At 38.0% G+C, this 21,433-nt stretch overlaps 1 protein-coding gene across 1 annotated transcript in view; it reads right to left on the reverse strand.

Moving 5' to 3' along the window:
* The window catches only part of LOC130222089 (protein NLRC3-like), a 36,864-nt gene extending 15,614 nt beyond the window's left edge, over nt 1-21,250 (reverse strand). Inside the window, exons 1-2 of the mRNA XM_056454719.1 lie at nt 21,008-21,250; nt 19,638-19,814 (exon numbers count right to left, since the gene is read on the reverse strand). Coding sequence (XP_056310694.1) covers nt 19,638-19,789 — 152 coding nt within the window. The 5' untranslated portion in view covers nt 19,790-19,814; nt 21,008-21,250. The remainder of the gene's footprint in view (nt 1-19,637; nt 19,815-21,007) is intronic.
* Between the last annotated feature and the right edge of the window lie 183 nt (nt 21,251-21,433).

Below are 21,433 nucleotides of genomic sequence, written 5' to 3' on the forward strand. Positions count from 1 at the left end.
ATTGATCAGCAAATCTATCAGAATCGCCACTGAATCTACCTTGCCAGATTCTACCTTGCTTTATGAGGTATTTCCACATTAGTAGTTGCTCAACAGTTACTTACTCTGCCTGACATCTTTCAACATGTTAGATATTATTAGTGATAGGTGGCAGGGTGTTTGTGTGCTTTGTGTATTAACAGTCCCCTACTGAAAGACATGGCCACTCTTCAATACTGATTAGCCAAAATCTATGCAGACTTGTTTTATTACTAAACGGACAGCTAAAAGTCATCTGCAGTGAAGCCTGTAAATAGTTTTAACTGGATCTTTCAGATAACATACTAATCATTAATGCTGCTGGTCACCGCCACTGCATTGCCGTCTGCATCGATGACAGATACGTGAGATGTGCCGTGGTCAAAATCTACGTTAAGGTCCTCCTTCCCACCATAGCTGTTTTGTTTGATGTTGTCTTTAATCCAACTCCTGATCTCGTCTGCGGAGACATCCAAGGTCATGGTTTGGACAGTCTGTTGAAGAGAATTGGAGAATATGTATTTATTGTTCATATAGATGCCAATGGCTGTTTTTCCCCAGCATTCTTCAGAAAATCGTGTTTTAACAGAAGACCATACAAACTTGGGTGTAAGTAAATGCTGAGGAAATTCAACAGTATCTGGAGGCAGCCCTGATGATGCAAGTTGAGATATCTCAGCGATGCAATTTCAGACACAATGCACTCAATGGAGCTAGTGACGTCACTGTGAGGGTTAGGATTAGGGGTGAGCTTAGGTGTGGGCACTAAAAAGCATTGGATGCGGCTCAACTTGCATCTGCACAAGGTCTCCATCCAGACCCCTCTCAAGAAATGTCAATTTTTGGGTGAGCTTTAATAACCAGGTAGTTAACAGTTGCTAGAGGACTCCATAAGTAGACTTGAACTCACCTTAGTGATATTTTCATCATGAACTGGGTCTCCTAGTTTACTCTTCCAAACATCAGCAAAGCGGAAAGCCTCTATGATGCGATGATAAGTCAAAGCCTTGCTTTCTTTTGTGGACACACTTTTGCTTGAGAAGTCAAAACCTAAAAAACCTGAAATCAAATGTTCAACTGTGTGACATGAATCTATATTCCTTAATTCCCAGGAAATCTAAATAAAAGTGTTATAGGTGCTCCAAAACTCCCTTCAAGATGCTGGTGCTGACAATGCAGGGCAGTAACCCTTACCTAACATCCTCTATAGAGAATTAGCTGGTATATAGTTGCATCAAAATGTGTTTTATACATTGTTTATAGTTTTATTGATTGTTTTCTAAACTATTTATGCCATGATAATCCTCTAAGAGATTAAGTATGGTAATAAAAATGGATATGGCAATGATTATGATGGTGAGATCTACTATGCTGCTGGTGCTTTAGTTATTGGTGTTCTGGTCTATGTATGTGCTTCGCTGCGGTGTGATGAGGGGTGAATGCAGTGAAAACTTTACAGTACAGAAGTAATTTAACATTAACATACTTTATGTAACTATAAAAAATAACTGAGCAAGGGCAGATAAGGCCAAACTTTATTGTAATGTGCAATTCACGCTATCAACAACCTAATAACTAAGACTTTTAGCTCAGCTTTTAGCTGCTTATTAATAGTTAGTAAGGTTTTGGGTATAGAATTAGAAATGTAAAATAAGATCATATTTTATAAGTGCTAATAAACAGTTCATATCTTAATATTAGGCAGGTAATAAGCCAGAAGCAAATGGTTTGAATTTTTACTTAAATGAAAGTGTTACCAGAAAAATTCAAGATAAATCTATGAAACAAATACTTGTCGAGTATACAAGCAAGGCCACTTAATAATACTTACTCAAGAAAATGTAATGAAGTAAACACAAGTTGTGACTACCTTCTGTACCGTTGCCCAGGAGTGTTTTCATTATAAGAGTGAGCACAGGTCCACCGAATGGAGCAGTAGGAGCGTAGAATGTGTATTTCCCCACTGTAAAGTTCAATGCAGGCTCTGTCAAATTTGCCTTATAATATTTAATTAGGTCCTCACGTGTGATATTTCCTCCTGTGTTTTCAGAAACAAACTGTTAACAGATTTGCTAAAGTAAGGTCAGCAAAATCTCATATGTGTAATAAGATTTATGCATGAAATAACCTGCAGCTCTAATATCATCCACTATGTACTGAGTCAGGGACCCATTGTAAAACGCATCTGGTCCTTCTTCTGCTATCTTCCTATAGGTGGCAGCTAGTTTGGGAAATCTTATAATGTCATTTTCCTTCAGGAGCTTATAGTCTACGTCGCAAAACACGTCACTGGAAAAAGAAAGACAAGATAATGTAAACACAGACATAATTTGCATATAGTGCTACAGTAGTATTGGCTAGTATGGCTAAATCTCTCTATAATATCAGACCCCAAGAACTGCTATGTAATTCCAGAAAAATTGATGCACAATAATACAATAAACTTTCTAATCTGAGAAGCAGATCAGCTGGGAAACTTGATCATCTCTGCCCTTTACTTTACCTTCTCCACCAGAGCAGCTCACCCACATTCCACACAGAATGTTGAAGTTTTTAATATGGTGTATCTTGTGGCCCTATATTCATGTTTGGTGTGATTTGAAATGTCTCTGCGTGATTTATAAAGTGGTCTCAATTTTTACTGTAATAATTCATAATTTCACTTGTATATGTTGATCTGGGTTTTGGCTTGATAAGATCTTTGCCAGAAGTTCCACTCAAGGGAAAATGGTCTTTACATCAATTCATGACCAGGCAAGAGTCTTTATGAAGCTTTTATAGTCTTGAATTTATGATTTATTTTGATTTGCGTATTTAAGGGAAAGGTGCAAAAGTGTCTCTGTTGACAGGACACCCTGTGGCAGTGTGTGAGCTCTGCATCAGGACTTGTATGCTGCAACGTACTTCTACACGGTCAGGTATTAATCTCTAACTGTTAAGTGTATCTTTGGGTAATTGATGTTGTGCATTTCTGAAATGCCTTATTTTGTTTAATTATGTAAATTGGCCTGGAAAATCTTTACCCGCCAAATAAAATGTTATATTTGATATATTTTATGTTCTACTGAAATAGTTTAAATCTAGTAGATTGTTTAGGCTGTTTGCACAGCCTATGACCAGGATTGTTCATACATTCAGGCTCAATGAATGATTGTTTGATTTGTATGATCACTGGCTTAGTTTGATATAATCTAATGGCTAAATCAAAAGTATGGGGCGGCCTAATATTACTTAAAGGAAATTAGTTTACAGTTATATCCTCTATCTAAGAACCAGAACTGGCGAGGATGTGTCTGTGAGCAGATGTAACTGGCCAGCATACTGACTGTAAGCACCTTTGGGTAAACAATGAATCATTATATGAAAATACGAGATGCTCTAAATTCATTCCTCATTTATGAATGTGAGCAGGTCCTTATTGGGAACACATTTGAAATGTAATGATCACCTGAAACTGGAGTCAGATTAAATTCTGAGTTGGAAACAAATTAAAATAATCTCTAACAAACAAATCTTTCTTTTCGCATGCGCTAAAAGGCTTACATGCATTTAACCTTCACCCATGCTGTTAGCTCCATCATTAATGGATGGACCCTTACAGTATCAGAGTCAAAGACTTTTGGCCATTTGTCATCATTATCTGTGGCCAAAATCTATGCCATGTCATTGTTTTTCATTTGCTTGGTACATAAATATTCTCACCACAATGCTGAACTGTTCAGAATTTTCTCTCCTGTCTCATTGATTGCTCTGGCCAGAGCTTTGCCAATCTGAAATCCTTTCCGTGCCAGCTTTATACTGGGCTGAAACAGCTCTTTCCATGGCAGTCTCCCATGCCTGTCGTGTGCCTGTTGATAACCACGCAGTTCTCCTGGTACAGCTATTAATAATCCTGACATTCAGGACAAAAACAAGGAGAAAATCAAGTCATTTATGGTCTTACTGTACATTGGAAGAAATATTCAGTTTGCTGTTTATATGGATTATCATCCAACAGATTCTGTGTGGATTAATGTGCTCTCATGATGGTTCATACCTGGTTTTGTTTTTTGAGTGTCATTGACAAACATGTCTGCTGTAGCACTCATTGGGGCAGTCTCTCGAGCATTAATTGTCTCCACCTTTCCTGTGGATGAACATAATAAACTTTACGTTTTTATTTACCACAGTGAGGTTTTGGTCATACCCATAGTCAGCATCTGAATCAGCATCATTTTCAGGCACTGCATCAGTATTGCTGTCAAAGCAGCTTAGACTTAATGTAGCCTAACCATAGCCTACCAGTAACATCAATAAAATATTAGGTTGCTAACTAGTAATGGCTGCTTTCAGAGCATTGCTGATCACGCAGATCAGATTGAATTGTTTAAAATTTAAAACCAGCTGAATTTTCTGTGTTGCTTCATTAAAAACAATTCAGTGGAAAAAATAACATGTTAAGCTCATTCTGCAGAAATGTGTGTATTTATTGCTGTATGTGGACATACAAGGCAAGCCAAGTTTATTTATATAGCACATTTACATTACACAATGGTAATTCAAAGTGCTTTACATAAACATATTATTAAAAACATATTAAAATGTGTTTAAATATTAAATATTTACATTTTAAAATGTATAACAAGTTACAAAAAATGAAAAAGAAAGGAAAGACATAATAGTGCAATCTGTTGGACATAGCACAGTGCTCATTCAGTAAAGGCAGCAAAACAGATGTGTTTTTAGTCTTGACTTGAATGTGCCTAATGTTGGAGTCTGATTTGAGAGACTTGGTTCGTTCTGGCTCAGTGGGAGCATGTGAAGGTTGAACAGGAGAGGTGCCAGAATCGAGCCTTGTGGGACTCCACATGTAATGGGTGTCCACCTCCACCTATGATCACCTGTACGGACATAGTAACCTCTCCCTTCAAGGTAAGATCTGAACCATTTGAGGACCGTCCCAGACAACCCAACCCAGTTTTCCAGCCTATCCAGAAGTATGCTGTGATCGACAGTGTCAAATGCGGCACTGAGATCGAGCAGTACCAGCACTGTTAGTTTTCCTGAATCTGTATTTAGGCGGATGTCATTGATTATCTTTATAAGAGCGCTCTCTGTACTGTGATGTGGTCTGAAACCAGATTGAAAACTGTCTAAACACCCCTTGAAGTTGAAGAACTCGTTAACCTGGTTAAAAACAACTTCATCATCTTCAATGATTTTGCCAATGAAAGGGAGATTTGAGATGGGCCTGTAATTGCTCAATAGGGTATTATCCAGGTTGCTCTTCTTCAAGAGGGGTTTAACAACTTGAAAAAATCCCTGAGGGAAGTGAAGCATTTACCACTTTTAGAAGATCCATTGCATTGAAATCGGACATAATGTCTGACATAATGTCTGATTTCTTAAGTTGTGGTTGAGCTAGTCTGACTTCGACACAACTTGGCTGATTGGATGAGCTGATTGCCTTTCTGATGTTATTGATCTTGTCAGTAAAGAAATGAGCAAACTCATTACATCTGCTTGCAGAGAGAGGTTTACTGGGAATCCTATTGGGAGGTGATGGTGTGGGGGCTGTCTTTATATATATTATATATATAGGTTTTGTCTACCTCTACATGTGCAAGTCTTTTCATCATTTGTACTGCTGTTGATGCCACTGTAGTGGAAGTCTGTTTAGGTTTCTCAAAGTCTTTATACCTGATGAATTACTGTATATGGTGAACACCACTCCTCCTCCAATGCCCATACTCTGTGGGTTAATCACACTCACACACAGCAGAGCTGCGATAGCGGCATCCACTGCTGAACCTCCACGCTGCAGGATATCCCTGCAAAGACAGACAGATTCAAAACAGAGGGGGCATTTGCACAAGTAAGTTATAATCAGAATTTAAAAAGCCAAAGACATTGAAACTGATGCACATTTGCACTTATATTACAGACACATCACTGGTTTGAGCCTCAGCTGGGTCAGTTGGTGTTTCTGTGTGGAGTTTGCCTGTGTGTCTCCCCGTGTTGGAGTGGGTTTCTTTTGGGTGCTCCACTTTCCCCCACAAGTCCAAAAACATGGTAGAGGTAAATTGGGTAGGTTAAAATTGACTGTAGTGTATGAGTGTGTGTGTGTGTGTGTGTGTGTGTGTGTGTGTGCGCGTGTGTGTGTGTGTGAATGAGTGTGTATGGATATTACCCAGTGATGGGTTGCGGCTGGAAGGGCATCGACTGTAAAACATATGCTGGATAAGTTGGTGGTTCATTCCACTGTGGCGACCCCTGATTAATAAAGGGACTAAGCCGAAAAGAAAATGAATGAATGAATATTTGTTTTGATATTATTATTGATATTTTAGCCTCATGAGGGGCACCATATAATGTAGTGATCATTTCTTTGGTATGTTTTGAATATTATTAACATTATTAGTATTAATATTAAAACTGAGATCATGATTTTTAAAGATGAGTGGGAGTTTAAAGTAGCACTGGCTGCAGCATTTATTCATTCTTTCATTTCCTTCGGCCTAGTCCCTTTATTCATAACAGCGGAATGAACCGCCAATTATTCCAGCATATGTTTTACGCAGCGGATGCCCTTCCAGCTGCAAACCAGTACTGGGAAACACCCATACACACTCATTCACTCACACACACACACACACACACACCCACAATGGCCAATTCAGTTAATCAATTCCCCTATAGCGCATGTGTTTGGACTGTGGGGGAAACCGGAGCACCCAGAGGAAACCCACGCCAACATGGAGAGAACATGCAAACTCCATACAGAAACACCAACTGACCCAGCCAGGACTCAAACCAGCGACCTTCTTGCTGCAAGGCCATAGTGCCAACCAGAACTGAATTATCTTTATTTCGTAATGTTACATCTGACCCAGTGGCAATCATAATGTTAAATCTCTTACAGCCAACCCAGACTATGAGGTGAATTATAACATTTAACTCATCCAGTTATAAAACTGTATCATTTAATAGCAGAACACTTGTAACTACTTTAAGCACACATTGAACACATTTTGAAGATACAGACAGAAATGTAAAAATATATACAATTATCTGATCATCTGACCACATTAAAAATAAATATTTTGAACAATTTCACCCATACTCCCTACGGCTATTCTAAATAAATCTAAAAACACTGAAAATAAAGCCCATAGTCGAGGGTTGCAGAAGTATCACTGCTCATATTATGAATTCCATACGTGGCTGCATGTGGAAACATGTGGAAAATCATACCTTCCAATATCTGAGCAAGTGTCTGAATCTGCTGCCACTGCTGCTTTATCGTAACATTTACCAGAGGGTGTTACAGAGCGTGGAGTGTGTGTCACAGCAGACCTCTGAGTTGGTGTCAGAAACACAACCATTGCAATCAAAAAGCCGATGAATATATACCTGAAAGTAGAACGTTGAGTTTAAGATTTTCGGATGTTTGATATCATTTGAAATTTATTTATTACACAAAAAAAGGTATGATATGGTAAACCACGTCATGCTGAATATAATGTATTCTGAAGTGTTTGTTTACATTCTTCATTACCTTTTTGGCTTGCTTGTATATATCGCATCAAAGACACTGCAAAAACACCAACAACAACAACAACGTCATAAGTTGATTGCAGATTTATGTCTTCATGATGGTGGAAAATAACATTCAGGACAAAATTTGGTAGAATAATGACCATTTTGAGGGATGTAAACACAAACAATGGTCACGATGTATTTTCCGTTTTACATTTTTATTTTCTTTAGCTTCCGAGAATCTAAAAAGAGCCATGCATTGGTAAAAAATGTTCTTTTAATGATCGCTCATTAACTTATGATTGAATTGCCTCTTGTTACAGTTATGAAATAGTTTGATAACAAGCAAATGTTCATGAGCCAATGACATCACCACATTGAAATGGTCTATACCAGTGTTTGCCAACCCTGTTCCTGGAGGCACACCAACAGTACATATTTTGGATGTCTCCCTTTTCTGACCCATTAACTTCAGGTGTTGGAGTCTCTTCTGATGTTATGATAAGAGGATTCAGGTGTGTTTGATTAGGGAGAGGTTGAAAATGTGTACTGCTGGTGTGCCTTCAGGAACAAGGTTGGGAAACACTGGTCTATACTAACGGTAGAATAATTCTTGATAAACAAAAGGGAATAGGAACTTTGGCTGATGCTCTGATGAGGATCTCTCAAAATATTCTGAATAATTGAAGCATACTTTTACAGCTATTTGCTTTTTTTTTGCTAATGTTGTTGTACATATTTAGATGTCCAGTTGTTTTTATTATTCTTATTGATCTTTGACCTTTATCATTTGAAGTTGTACACTTTTAGAAATAAAAGTTCGAAAGCTGTCACAGGGGCCGTTTCTTCTCAATAGATACACCTTTTAGATAATATTTCTCGATTACACTTTTAGACACAGAACTATTTTTATGTTTATATATTGTATAGACAGAAAGTTAAACAGATGGACAGATAGATACCTTATAACATAGTACAAAGGACCGGATAACATTTCATGAGGCTGGATTTCCTCATATGCAAATATGCTCCTCATATTTACAGACAAGACTGGACTGGGTTTAGAGAATCTGTCAGAAACAATTATTAATGGTAAATGTTTAAACAAAAGAACAACATCTTCACAACGTATGCCATAATTGTGATTGTTAAAAAGAGTAATATGGAAATAACAGACTGCAACACCCTTATTATATATATATATATATATATATATATATATATATATATGATTTGTTAGATTATTAAATACTGCATAAAGTATCATTGGGTCAATAAACTCTGCCTTGAACTGACCCAGCTCATTACACTTCTATTACTGAATAGTTACTGAGTCATGAACAACTTTTAAATATTTAATTATTTAACAAAATGGTACACATGGCATTAAGAAAGTGAAATAATCTGAATCAGGCTCATACTTACTGGTGTTTTTATAGCCAAAGTGATCCTGTATGCAAAGTACTGGAACAATCCATCTACTGTAGATCAAGAACAAATGAGACAATCACACAGACATATTCTGCACTGTGAACCGCAAGAGGATGTGTATTCTGTAATATATAATGGTCAGTTGCAGACAAACTGCCCTGGCCAGTTAGTACTGTTTGATTATATGCTGTCTGTCACGTGGTTTTCTATGCGAACCACACCTAGTTTTCATCTAAATGGCCTATGTAAAAGCAAAGGCTGTACTAATGATTAACATGCAGTGCTCAGCATATATAAGTACACCCCTCACAAATCTCTCTTTTAAATTTGTATTTTAATAGGAAGCTCTACAATATTATATTTGTGCATGTGCATTAGATTAGTCAGTACTGAAGCCAAATCTGGAGCTTATCTAACAAAATTACTTACGATAACGTCCAAAAACTAGTACAGCCAAATTTATATCTTATAGAAAAATATTAAATACAAATTTAAAACTCAATAAAATCAAGAGAAACAAAAAAAAAAAAGAAAGAAAAAAAGGAAACATTTAGTTAAACTTTCGTAGGTTGTTTTTTTGCTATATTTTGCTTGAATTTAATTGTATTATCTTTCAATTTCTCAATATGTTTGGCGAGTAAAATATTATTTTAAAAAAAATATCTGTTTAATAAATCTGTTTTGTTTTAATACATCGCCTATATTCACTGAGAAATGGAGAAAAATATTCAGTTTAAAAGCGGGGTGAACTCAATCATGCTGGGCACTGTATATTTGCATCATACTAGATCATGCTTATCAGTTGCATTTATAATAATCTTTTGATACATGAAGTATATTGAAGTGGAAACTGCTGCATTCAAAACTGATACATACAATAGACAGTCTAGTACCTGAAGTTTTTTCTTATTGTTCAGAACAAAAATATCCAATGAAAAATTATGCAAGTATGCTCTAGTTGGCAATATGAAAGTGCAATGTGAGTGTTATATGCATAATCCACAGCTGGGGATCCATTTATTTACCTTAACTACGATTTCAAATATTAAAAATGATCTACAGTAAAACCAAATAAGCACCACGCTTTGTAGTTTTTACTGATCATACACTGATCATACACTGATCATACACGAACACAGAGATTATCTACTGACACAAAGTAAAGGTGTCACGTGCAGATAAGTTTGTTGTCAATATTTACATTTTGTCAGGAGAGGTTGAGTCTAATTTGTTGTGAATGCCTATATCAGGTGACATTGTTGATATATTCTGTTTAGCCAATGCTTAAAATAGTATGTCTGCCTTTTCTGAGAAACTACTCAACTTCAGGTAAAAGTAGAGTATTTATAAAATCTGAATTCATTTTTTAAGTCAACGTTTATGCATAAAAATTACAAACAAATAAAAAATAACTACATTTTCTGTAATCTGTCCCCAAATACTTGCATCCCAGGGGATACATTGGCCATTTAGGGGTCTATTTATTATTACAAATAATTATTACAAATAATAGATTCACAATATTTGCATTATAAATGCATTTTAATACTTCAAATATTCTTAAAGGTGCCTTATATAGAAATATTCCTATACCTACGCATAGTTGAACAAGAGATGAGGATATGGAAATGACTGGAAATTCTCCTGTATCATGTGAATTCTGTCAATGTAAAACATCGGTGATAACAGGCCAATCAGAACACAAAACAGACTGCTATTCATTAGCACTGCTTTAACATTTGCATTTACTTTAGGTGACTTTCTAAGTTAACCAAACCTGACAAGCTGCCGCATCATAAGGAGATCAACAGCCAAAATACAGACTGATATGTTGCAAACAAGATCAGTTTGATAAGCCACAATGCTTGCAAATGAGATTACAAAAATGATAATTTTCCTTGCTTATTGTTTCCAAGTTTATATTTAACTTACTCTGTATGTTGTGGTGTAGTGTTAAATGCTTTTATAATGCATTTGCATATTATCTCCACTAGGGGCTAGGTTTTACTACATCAGGGTTATCGTGGTTACAAGTGGGACTCTGATAGATGCATGGTGGAATTAGCGACAGCATGTTGTTAGCATTCTGTGATAAAGGTTATGAGTTATAAAACCTCTACCAAGAAGAAGCACTTCATATGTGGGGCTCTTATTTTCAAACTGAGAGACGCAGCCGAAGCCAGCCACACCAGATTGTTTTCAAAGCATTGCTGCTACCCATTTTTTGAGCTTGTCAGAATCCAAAATGTGGGATTTATGAATTGTAAATATATTCTGAGGCACCCCTAAAGGGCACAAGTTATGTTTGTGTGTATCTGTCATTAATTTATTGGAAAATATTTGTTTTAAAACTAGATTAAAGACTTATCTCTTTAGTAAAGCATACACAACCTGAAATAAGTCTTGTCACCTATCCACGTTTTAGGAAGAACAAATAGTAACTTGACTTCTAGTTGATCATTTGGTGTCAAAATCTTTTGTGTTTATCTTTAAGGCCTCCTCCATCTTACCCCAGACATGCTCAATAATGTTCATATCTAGTGACTGGGCTGGCCAAACTTGGAGCACCTTTTCTTTTAGGAGCTTTGATGTGGAGGCTGAAGTATCAGGCTGTTGATGTTGCCATCCACTCAACAAATCTCTCGCACGCCCCCATACTGAATGTAACCCCAAACCATGATGTTTCCTTCACCAAACTTGACTGATTTATATGATAATCTTGGTTCCATGAGGGTTCCAGTAGGTCTTCTGCAGTATGCGTGATGATTGGGATGCAGATCAACAGATGATTTATCAGAGAAATCTACCTTCTGTGATTGACAACAGGACTTTTGTCAGGTTGTGTATATATAATACATCCCATGATTGAATGTCTCATATACCCTATTACAATTATTATGAACATCAGCTATGCTAATTCTCTTTCTTTTGCTTTCTGTTTATACCCCGGGATCCATACTGTGGCACCCTAAGATTGTTGACCCAGTTCCTATGAAGACACATGAGACTGAAAAGTGTGACAGTGTGATGTGTCATTGGTCAAACACAAGCAGCAGGTTTTCATTCATCTCTGTTTTATTATCGCTCTTGATACAAACACAAACAAGCCTGAAAAAGCTTCACAATGTGCTCACCTTCAGACAGAAATATAGCACTAAAATATAATAGAGTAAAATATAAACATAAGAGTAAATTAACCACAGTAAATTAATATTTAAAATAACATTACAAGTTAAACATAAAATCTGATCAGTCATATCATTTATTTAAACTTGTGTAAGTTGCCTTTCAGTGCTCTAATGGGAAAACTTGTTGATGCATTAAATGTCACTTAGAGACATCTAATCTAACAGTTTAGATTGTATTTATGGTAATAGTGACTTCATACTGTGCATTGTGTCTTTAATCTTAAAGTAACAGCTTAATCTTAACAGCAGCATTTTATCTCAGTCTGCAGATTTATACGACAATCTTTATCTCACAGTGGATCATCATGTAACTCTTGTAATTCTGCTTTTTGCTATGTTAACCTTCAAAATGGTGTCACAATTGTAACTTTATTGAAATATAAATAACAGGTTAAACAATAACCTTTTAATTTATTTATTTTTTTGCTCTGAGAAGCTTAAAACGTGATAGAAACTCAGATTTTCCTCAAAAGTGTTTGTTAAATCTAACAAAAAGATACTGAAGATTCAGGATAAATCCCAAATCCAGCATAGAGGTCTTCAGTGAATGTGGTGTTGTATGTGTGTAAGTGAGTGAGTGTGTTTGTGTCAGAGACACTGTAGAAGGACAGACAGCCGGACGGCACGTCCACATACACTCCTACTCTGTTATCACGAGATGAAGGACCAGATACATCAGTGTTCTTATTATTGTGCCAGATACTGTAATTCTTATCACTGCAGTACAGACACCAGGACTTTTCATTGAGTCCAAACCGACAGTCACTCCCACCTTTTCTGTCGATCGCTTTATAAGCCACTGCTGTATAACCAGAGCCGCTCCATTTCACCTCCCAGTAACAGCGTCCAGTCAGAGTCTCTTTACACAGAACCTGCTCATTGTTCTTAAATCTCTCTGGATGATCAGGATACGGCTGAGAATCTTTCACATTTCTGGCCTCTCTGTTCTCCTTAGACAGAACAAGATGAGTGTGTGCTGTGTTTGGATCCAGAGTGAGAAAACAGGCATCTGCACACAAGAGCACAGATCACATCTTCTATAGCATCATTTAATATGCAATGTGTGTGTGTGTGTGTATGAAAGTGAAGGCCAATTTACATTTTGACAGTCCATGTTTGATCCTAAAATGTCCTCCTTGGTCCAAACTATGCAGAGACAGAAACAAACATAAAGAAAATTACACAAAAATAAAATTGATAAAAGTTAAAGCATTAGTTCAATCAAACATTTAAATTATGTTATTAATTACTTATATTTAATAACAACCTGAGACTGTCATAGTTGCTGGCATTTTCATCAATGAACCACGAATCAGACGAGAGGTTTTGGAAACCAGAAAATAGACTTTATTAACACATAATCAAGCTGAGAAAGTGCAGAGCAGACCTCAGAGCAGTCTGAAGTCTCTCCTGAACAATTGTGAAGTGTCTTGTGTTATGGTGTACATTTTATAGTTTCTCCGCCCCACCTCTAGGTGCTCTTGTTTTAACTTCTGACCATACTTGGATACATTTTTTTACTTTCAAGTATTGTCACGGTTGCAGGTTTGTGCGCTTTCCGGAGTATCTGTTTTGTCACGTGGGTTTGTGTCAACCCAGGCTCATTCCGAGAACGTAGTCCCGGGGACGTTTCTGGAGACTGCGAAATACGTCCTGGGAGGTACGTATTTGTGCAGTTTTTGTTTTCGCGAGTCCGCGAGAGGCCGCTGTGCGCGCTTTTTCCCGCGCCGTTCTCGCGTAAACCCGCTGGAGGCCGCTGTCGAACGACCTTCCGCCCGTCTGCCTGTCTTCATGACGGAATGATTGACCGTGCGACCGGCCAATCGGCTGACCCACCCTCCTCCGTCCCCAAACCCAACCAACGACGGTTCACAAAAGCCGTCCAGAAAAAGAGAAGCCCTCGTCCGGTTTTTACCTCGTTTTCAGATTTTGACCACATTCTCACCCTGTGACGAACTTGTTCGCTTCATTTTTTGGATTTTGTCTTTGTTTTCTTACCTGATTCCTGGAACCGCTCTTCCCCGGACTCGAACCCGGTCGTCGTCGTCGTCGTCGTCAGCCCCTCTCTGCCCCTCGAGTACACGAAGAGCTAACCGGACAAACTGGTTGCAGCGGGAAAGCCCTCCACACGGACCCCCGGCTACGTATTTCGCGGTCTCCAGAAACGTCCCCGGGACTACGTTCTCAGAATGAGCCTGGGTTGGTTTGTGTTGTTTGTTTGTCCACGTGTATTTGTTTGGTCACATGTTATGACGGCACTCAGCTGTTTGATTTGATCACCAGCTGAGGTTCATTATTGAGCCTATATCTGGGCTACGTTTCTATGTCTCCTTGTCAGTTCGTTGTGTTTGCTTATGTGAGTCTGTCTGTGCTCAGGACTAAGAGGAGTGACTGCTGGACTTTGTTTCGCCCTTCTGTTCCTGCCCCAGTATCCCAGTGTCCTCGCCCTCCATTTGTAGCCCTGTTGGCTTTATTTGACAGTGTCTATTAAATTTTCACTTGCATATTGGATCCTTCTCTGTACCTTTATTTACACGTGACAAGTATATGTTTAGGTGGTCCTGTTATTCTTGGCTCTCAGCCCTGTTAGTTAAGGTCTATGTAAGCAACTGTTTTCACACCAGAGGACACTTCTAAGTGTTTACATACATTGTCATGATGGTACATTAACTTAAATTAAGATATTCTCTATAATATATACTAAATACTCTAGCTTCTGTTTATCTAACCAACCTTCGTCTCGCTACAATCCAACCCACTTTTTGGGCTCTATCATACACCTAGCGGAATGGGGCGCAAGGCGCAATGCAATTGTTGTTTGCTAGTTTCAGCTCAGAGCAAGTGTCATTTTGACATTTTACACCATGCGGTTTAAAGAGCAAATGCATTTGTACTCATATGTGCGCCCATAGGCGTTCTGGTCTAAAAAAGGAGGCGTGTTGAGGCGCATTGCTATTTTGAGGAACTATAATTGACTGTTCAACAGACCAGATCAAAGCAGGTCTATAATCCAGCGCAGAGCGTGTCAGTTGTGCACCTCACTTACACATTGCTTAATACACACAGGATGTACAGCAATACACAAATATCTTTACATATGAAAAAGAATTAAAGGTTTAAAATATTACAAAAATTATTATTTTCTAGCCTGCATAAATATAAACACCATACTTTCATGCCTTATCTTGGGGGGCTTTTTTAATTTATTCATAACAATTTGCTTTTGTATGTTATTATTATCATAATTATTATTTATTATCTATATATTTATATTTGTTTAATTAAAAACAAGTTTTAGACCTATAGCATGTGTGTTTGGATATAACTCAGTTTTTTGACCACACTTCATTATTATTGTTCATTTATTCCTTTGCTGGAGATTAGAACTGAATTTAGAAATAGTTTTGAAACAAATCTTTGAGATTAATAAACGAAATTATGTATAGGCTAATGGATGTCTGTGCGTACAACACGTTTCCTTATCCACAAGAGTGAAAGTGAAAGTAAAGAATGAAGAGGCTTATCTCTCATTCTTGCGCTGTAGATGGTCTGTTTAACTGATTTCTCACTAGTGAAGCGTTCAGTTTTTACACTTATAAAGTCCGTCATGTAAATAGCAAATGCACCATGGCGCAACGCAACTGACTCTTAAAGGGTATGGGAGATGAGACTCTGATTGGTTTATTCTCAAAACACACCTATAATAATAATAAAAATAAGCTCAACCCTGTTAGACCAAAAGTGCAAAGTGCAAGTGACCCTGTTAGCAAAAGTGGATTCTGACATGCCCTTGCGCCCTGAGCTTTGGACTTTGCGCATGGATCATCAAAGAAGAGCCCTTTAAGTTCTTAAAACTCAGAGCTTCTGGCAGTGCCCAGAATAGTAAAGTCTACTAAAGGAGGTTGGCGTTCTCATATATGGCCCCTAAACTCTGGAATATCCTTCCTGATAATCTCTCAAGACGCACTCTTGAAAAATTCTGAACAGCAGCTACCCTAGTTTCCTATTTCCACCTCATGAAGCCCATCCAGAGGCCTCAAAAAATTATGCAGCGCCAATGAAAGCTGTGGACAGGCCATCACTTTTTAGGAAGGACACTATATAACATTTAAATGCAGATTAATTATGTTTATATACTGTCCCCCTATACACAACTGCTTACTTTTGAGGTTTTGATTTAATGTAGTAATAATGTGTACTTTTTTTAAAGCTGCTTAGGAACAACAATTATTGTGAAAAGCGCTATGCAAATAAACTTGAATTGAATTGAATAAGATCAATCTTACACAAACCCAGCCACACACAGACACATATGAGTCATTACTGCCCCACATACTTGAGTTTCTGCAGTGTGTAGTGTGGATCCTCCAGTGTGTGTTGGAGCAGCTGGACTCCTGATTGTCCTGGGTGATTGTAGCTCAGATCCAGCTCTCTCAGGTGTGAGGGGTTTAAACTCAGAGCTGAAGACACAAAACCACAGCCTTCCTCTGTCACCATACAGCCAGATAACCTGCAGACACAAACAGACCAAAGTTCAATTTATAATATAGTATAGATTCCGTAGTTTTTAATAACAATGACTCAACATGAAACATTAACCTCAGTATCTCCAGCTGACAGTTTGGACTCTTCAGTCCATCAGAGAGCAGCTTTACTCCTGAATCCTGCAGGTCATTGTTACTCAGGTCCAGCTCTCTCAGGACACAGTTTGAGGATTGAAGAACTGACGACACAATTTCACAATCCTGAACAGAGAGATTACAGCCAGCAAGACTGAAAGAGAAGAAAATATATGAGAATTCAGTTTTACCTAAGACTCAAGATCTATCAATACAACGGAAATTCCTTTCAGAAAAGTCTTAGTTAGTCAGATTTAACACTCACAGAGCTCTTCTGCAGTTGCTGACGGCTGGTATCAGTCTTCTTCTGCCCTCATCTGATGTGTTGTATTTCTGGAGCTCCAGCTCATCTAGCTTCTCCTCTGACATCTGAAGCATGTAGGCGATTGTTGAGCAGTGAGCAGGAGAGAGTTTCTTCTCTGTCTGTTTGTCTGATTTCACAAACTCCTGAATCTCTCTGGACAGAGTCTGATCTTTCACTTCCAGCAGACAGAGGAACAGATTGATGGATCTTTCAGTGGAGAGTCCATGTCCATCTCTGATCTTCTCTTTAATGTACTGTGTGCTTCTCCTGATGCTCTCTGAGCTCTTCTCTGTGTGTGTCAGTAGATCCTGTAAGAGTCTCTGATTGGACTCCAGTGAGACGCCCAGCAGGAACCGCAGGAACAGATCCAGATAGCCAGTTTTATTCTCACAGGCTTCATCAACTACTCTTTCATGGAGTTTATGCAGTGAATCAAAACATGCTATAGTGGTGTTGCTTATGTGGTAGTAAAACACATAAAAAGCAGCGAGAAACTCCTGAACGCTCAGATGGATGAAACTGTAGACTTTCCTCAGATGAATCACAGATTCCTCCTTAAAGATCTCAGTGCAAATCCCAGAATACACTGAGGCGTCAGAAACGTCTATGCTGCTCTCAATCAGGTCCTCCTCATAGAACATCACATTGCCCTTCATCAGCTGTTTGAAAGCCACTTCAGCAAGTTTGACAATCACTTCTCTGTTGGACTGCAGGAGTTTCTCTGGATCTCTCTCTTCATACTTCTGATTCCTCATGTTGATCTGAATCAGCAGGAAGTGGATGTACATTTCAGTCAGAGTTTGAGGGATTTCTGCACTCAGATCTTCTTCCAGGAGATTCTGAAGCACAGTGGATGAGATCCAGCAGAAGACGGGTATGTGGCACATGATGTCGAGGCTTCTTGCTCTTCTGATGTGTGAGATGATTCTGCTGGCTTGATGCTGCTCACTGATTCTCTTCCTGAAATATTCCTCCTTCTGAGGCTCAGTGAATCCCTGAATTTCTGTCAGACGCTTGATGTATTTGGAGGGGATCTGATTGGCTGCTGCTGGTCTGGAGGTGATCCAGATGAGAGCAGAGGGAAGCAGCTCTCCTTTCATCAGCTTTGACATCAACACAGCCACTGATGAAGTCTCAGTCACATCACAAACTTTCTGAGCGTCTGAAAACATCAGTGTGATTCTGCTTTCATCCAGACCATCAAAGATGAACACAACTTTACACTCCTCATAAATCTTGGGCTCCAGATCTTCAAGTTCAGGATGAAAGTCCAGCAGAAGTCTGTGAAGACTGTACTGATGATCTCTGATCAAGTTCAGCTCTCGAAATGGAAGCACAAACATGAAATCTACATCCTGATTGGCTTTTCCCTCGGCCCAGTCCAGAATGAACTTCTGCACAGAGACGGTTTTTCCGATTCCAGCGATGCCTTTAGTAAGAACAGTCTTGATTTGCTCTTTCTCCTCTTTAAAGATGTCATTGCAGTAGATTGGAGTGTGTTGTGAGTGTTTTGTTCTGGCTGTTTTCTCCATCTGTAAAACCTCATGTTCTTCATTCACTCCTTCACTCTCTCCCTCTATGATGTACAGCTGGGTGTAGATCCGGTTCAAGAGGGTTTGGTTCTTTTGGAGTTTGATTCCCTCGAATAAACTCTCATATCTTTTCTTCATGCTGGTTTTGTGCTGATCTTTAACTCTCTGCAGGTCTCCAGTCGCCAGTGTTTGTCTCCGCAGGGGTGTTTCTGTATTTTCCTGAATGATACGAGTCTGATTGTTGGATGCAGAAGACTGGACAGGTCTGACCACCTCAGGTATCTTTTGACTGCTAAAACTGAAAACAGGAAAAAGTGTACCCATTAAAAGATTAAATATCCTGAAAAAATACATTTGTTCCAATCAAAATGTTGCAGGGGCAGAACGGTGACACAGTGGGTAGCACTATCACCTCACAGCAAGAAAGTCGCTGGTTAAGCCTCGGCTGGGTCAGTTGGCATTTCTGTGTGGAGTTTGCATGTTCTCATTGTGTTGGCGTGGGTTTCCTCCGGGTCCTCCGGTTTCCCCCACAAGTCCAAACACATGCTCTATATGTGAATTGGGTGAGCTAAATTGTCCGTAGTGTATGTATGAATGCAGGGAGGTGCATGTGTTTTATTTTTCCCTCACTCAGTGCAGGCAGCTGTATTGCACTGTAAATCATATCTTATATCTCATATCTGCACAATAATATCTTATTCCAGTGTCTTACCTGAGGTCAGAGGTCTCAAATGCATCACTGAGGTCAGGAGGATTTTTCCCCTTGGACTGATTACTTTTCAGAGACACACGGCTGTATTCTGGAGACTCTGGTCTCTGTTTCCTGCTGATAGAGAGACAAAGGATTCAAATAAATTTTTTTTTAAGAATTTAAAGAAGTAGCAGGTAAAAGTGCAGATATTTATTAACAACAACATTTAAATGAACATGAGATGCGTTCATTGAAATTGGTCTTTTGACTCTCTGAAAAGTGACTTCAGTTTTCAGACAAACTCTTCTGTCAATGTTGAAATGACCAGTGTCTTACCTGAGGTCAGAGGTCACTGGTGAATCACTGAGGTCAGGAGGCATCATCATCATGGACCGATCACTCTTCATAGACACATAGCTTGATCCAGGAGATGCTGAACTCATTTTACAGGCAGAATCCTCATCTTCGGACTCATTTTGAAGACTCATTTTAGTGTTTACCTGCTCTCATTTACTAAAAGAGTACACTGATTTTAGACAATCCAAGCAGAAACACTCAAATAAATTATGTAGTAGGCATAATTAAGTATACATTAAGTTTGGGAGTATATACATGAAGCCAATGTACAGATTTAATCTGGATTTAATTGCATTATAATAGTAACCTTTCATGTATTATAATGGTAAGTAAAGGCTATGTATAAAGCACAATTAACTTCCATTTGTCACTGACCAAAGTGCCAAAATAATAAAGTAAAAATGTTTCTCTGTGTAAATAATAATGTACAGTGACTGTTTTATAAAGCATCACACATTTTATTTAAAATCCTAGAATTGTTAGAATTGAAAATGTCTACCGAAATATCAAGTTTACACTAATTTTATAACCAGTTCAATGTTAGTAATACTGCTGTTTTGTCTTTGAATATATGTATTTAACATAACATCTTTTATTGAACACACACATTCTCCTCTTCTTCAAGTGAATAACATGAATATTGAATTTTTCCTACTTAGTTTGGCTAATTAGTGAATTTATCTATAAACATGTTCAGCCACAAAATCTTTAAACCATATGTTTAGAATTGGAACTTTCCTTATACAATTGTGAGTCACCGACTGTCATTCATCATGTTTCTGCTCTTCATTTACTTTAACGACTATCAGTAGTTTTACCTCAATCCAAACAGATAAACAGTGTGATGTGGTTTATCAAACTATCACTCAGTCAACATAGGCTGCACATTACTGTGGTGAAGGATTAAACATTTTTTAATAAAAAGGGGTTAAAAACTATATAGCATGAACTAAATTGAACACACTTAACTTTTATACAGAAACTCTACTTTTATTTAAGGTATTAGAGCTGAAGTTCATTTCAACTTGCTGTTCTACAGTTCTGTTTACTCGATTTACTAAAGCAGTAAACAAGTCTGACAAGCCTAAATTTGTGACGTGAACACTGAAGGAATAGTTTTTTGTTAAGTTTGTACAACCACGTCTTTTTGGTCTGCTTTCAGTATTAAGACAACAAAGATAGCTGAATATAAAAATAAGTTAGGCTAAACATGCTAACGCCAACGAGGCTTTTTTGTAAACATGCTAATATAGGCTAACAGGCTATTATTTTGGGTAAAAAGAGAAAAGGCATATTTAATACGGCGCTTTATTATGATCACACAGTATATCAGATATATTTCAACTTACCATAAAATGAACAACCGATTAAACAGAGTGGAAAGGTCCAAAGTCTCGAAATGGCGTCTGTTTATTTTCTTCTTTCAGTTTCGGTTCTACCTGCTGAAGGTGCGTCTTTCCGTCTTTTCTTTACCTCCACTAGCACAAACAGAAACTCCCCCTAGTGGCGCAGAGCGTCATTACAGGCTCAACGGCACTGCAGTGCTCACACATATAAATACCAACTTAGATAAAAAAGTGAAGGTTCTAATAGATTACTTTATTTGCCCAACACTATATATACATATACAATTGAGGGCAAAATTATTATCCCTCCTGCGTAATATTTATTGTTTTAAAAATATTTCCCACGTCAATGGAGCAATGAAATATTTACAGTTTTCTGTTAATAATATATTTTCTTTTGGGAAAGTCTTATTTGTTTTATTTTGTTTA

The sequence above is a fragment of the Danio aesculapii genome, chromosome 1 (assembly GCF_903798145.1).
Source record: "Danio aesculapii chromosome 1, fDanAes4.1, whole genome shotgun sequence".
NCBI classification, from domain to species: domain Eukaryota; kingdom Metazoa; phylum Chordata; class Actinopteri; order Cypriniformes; family Danionidae; genus Danio; species Danio aesculapii.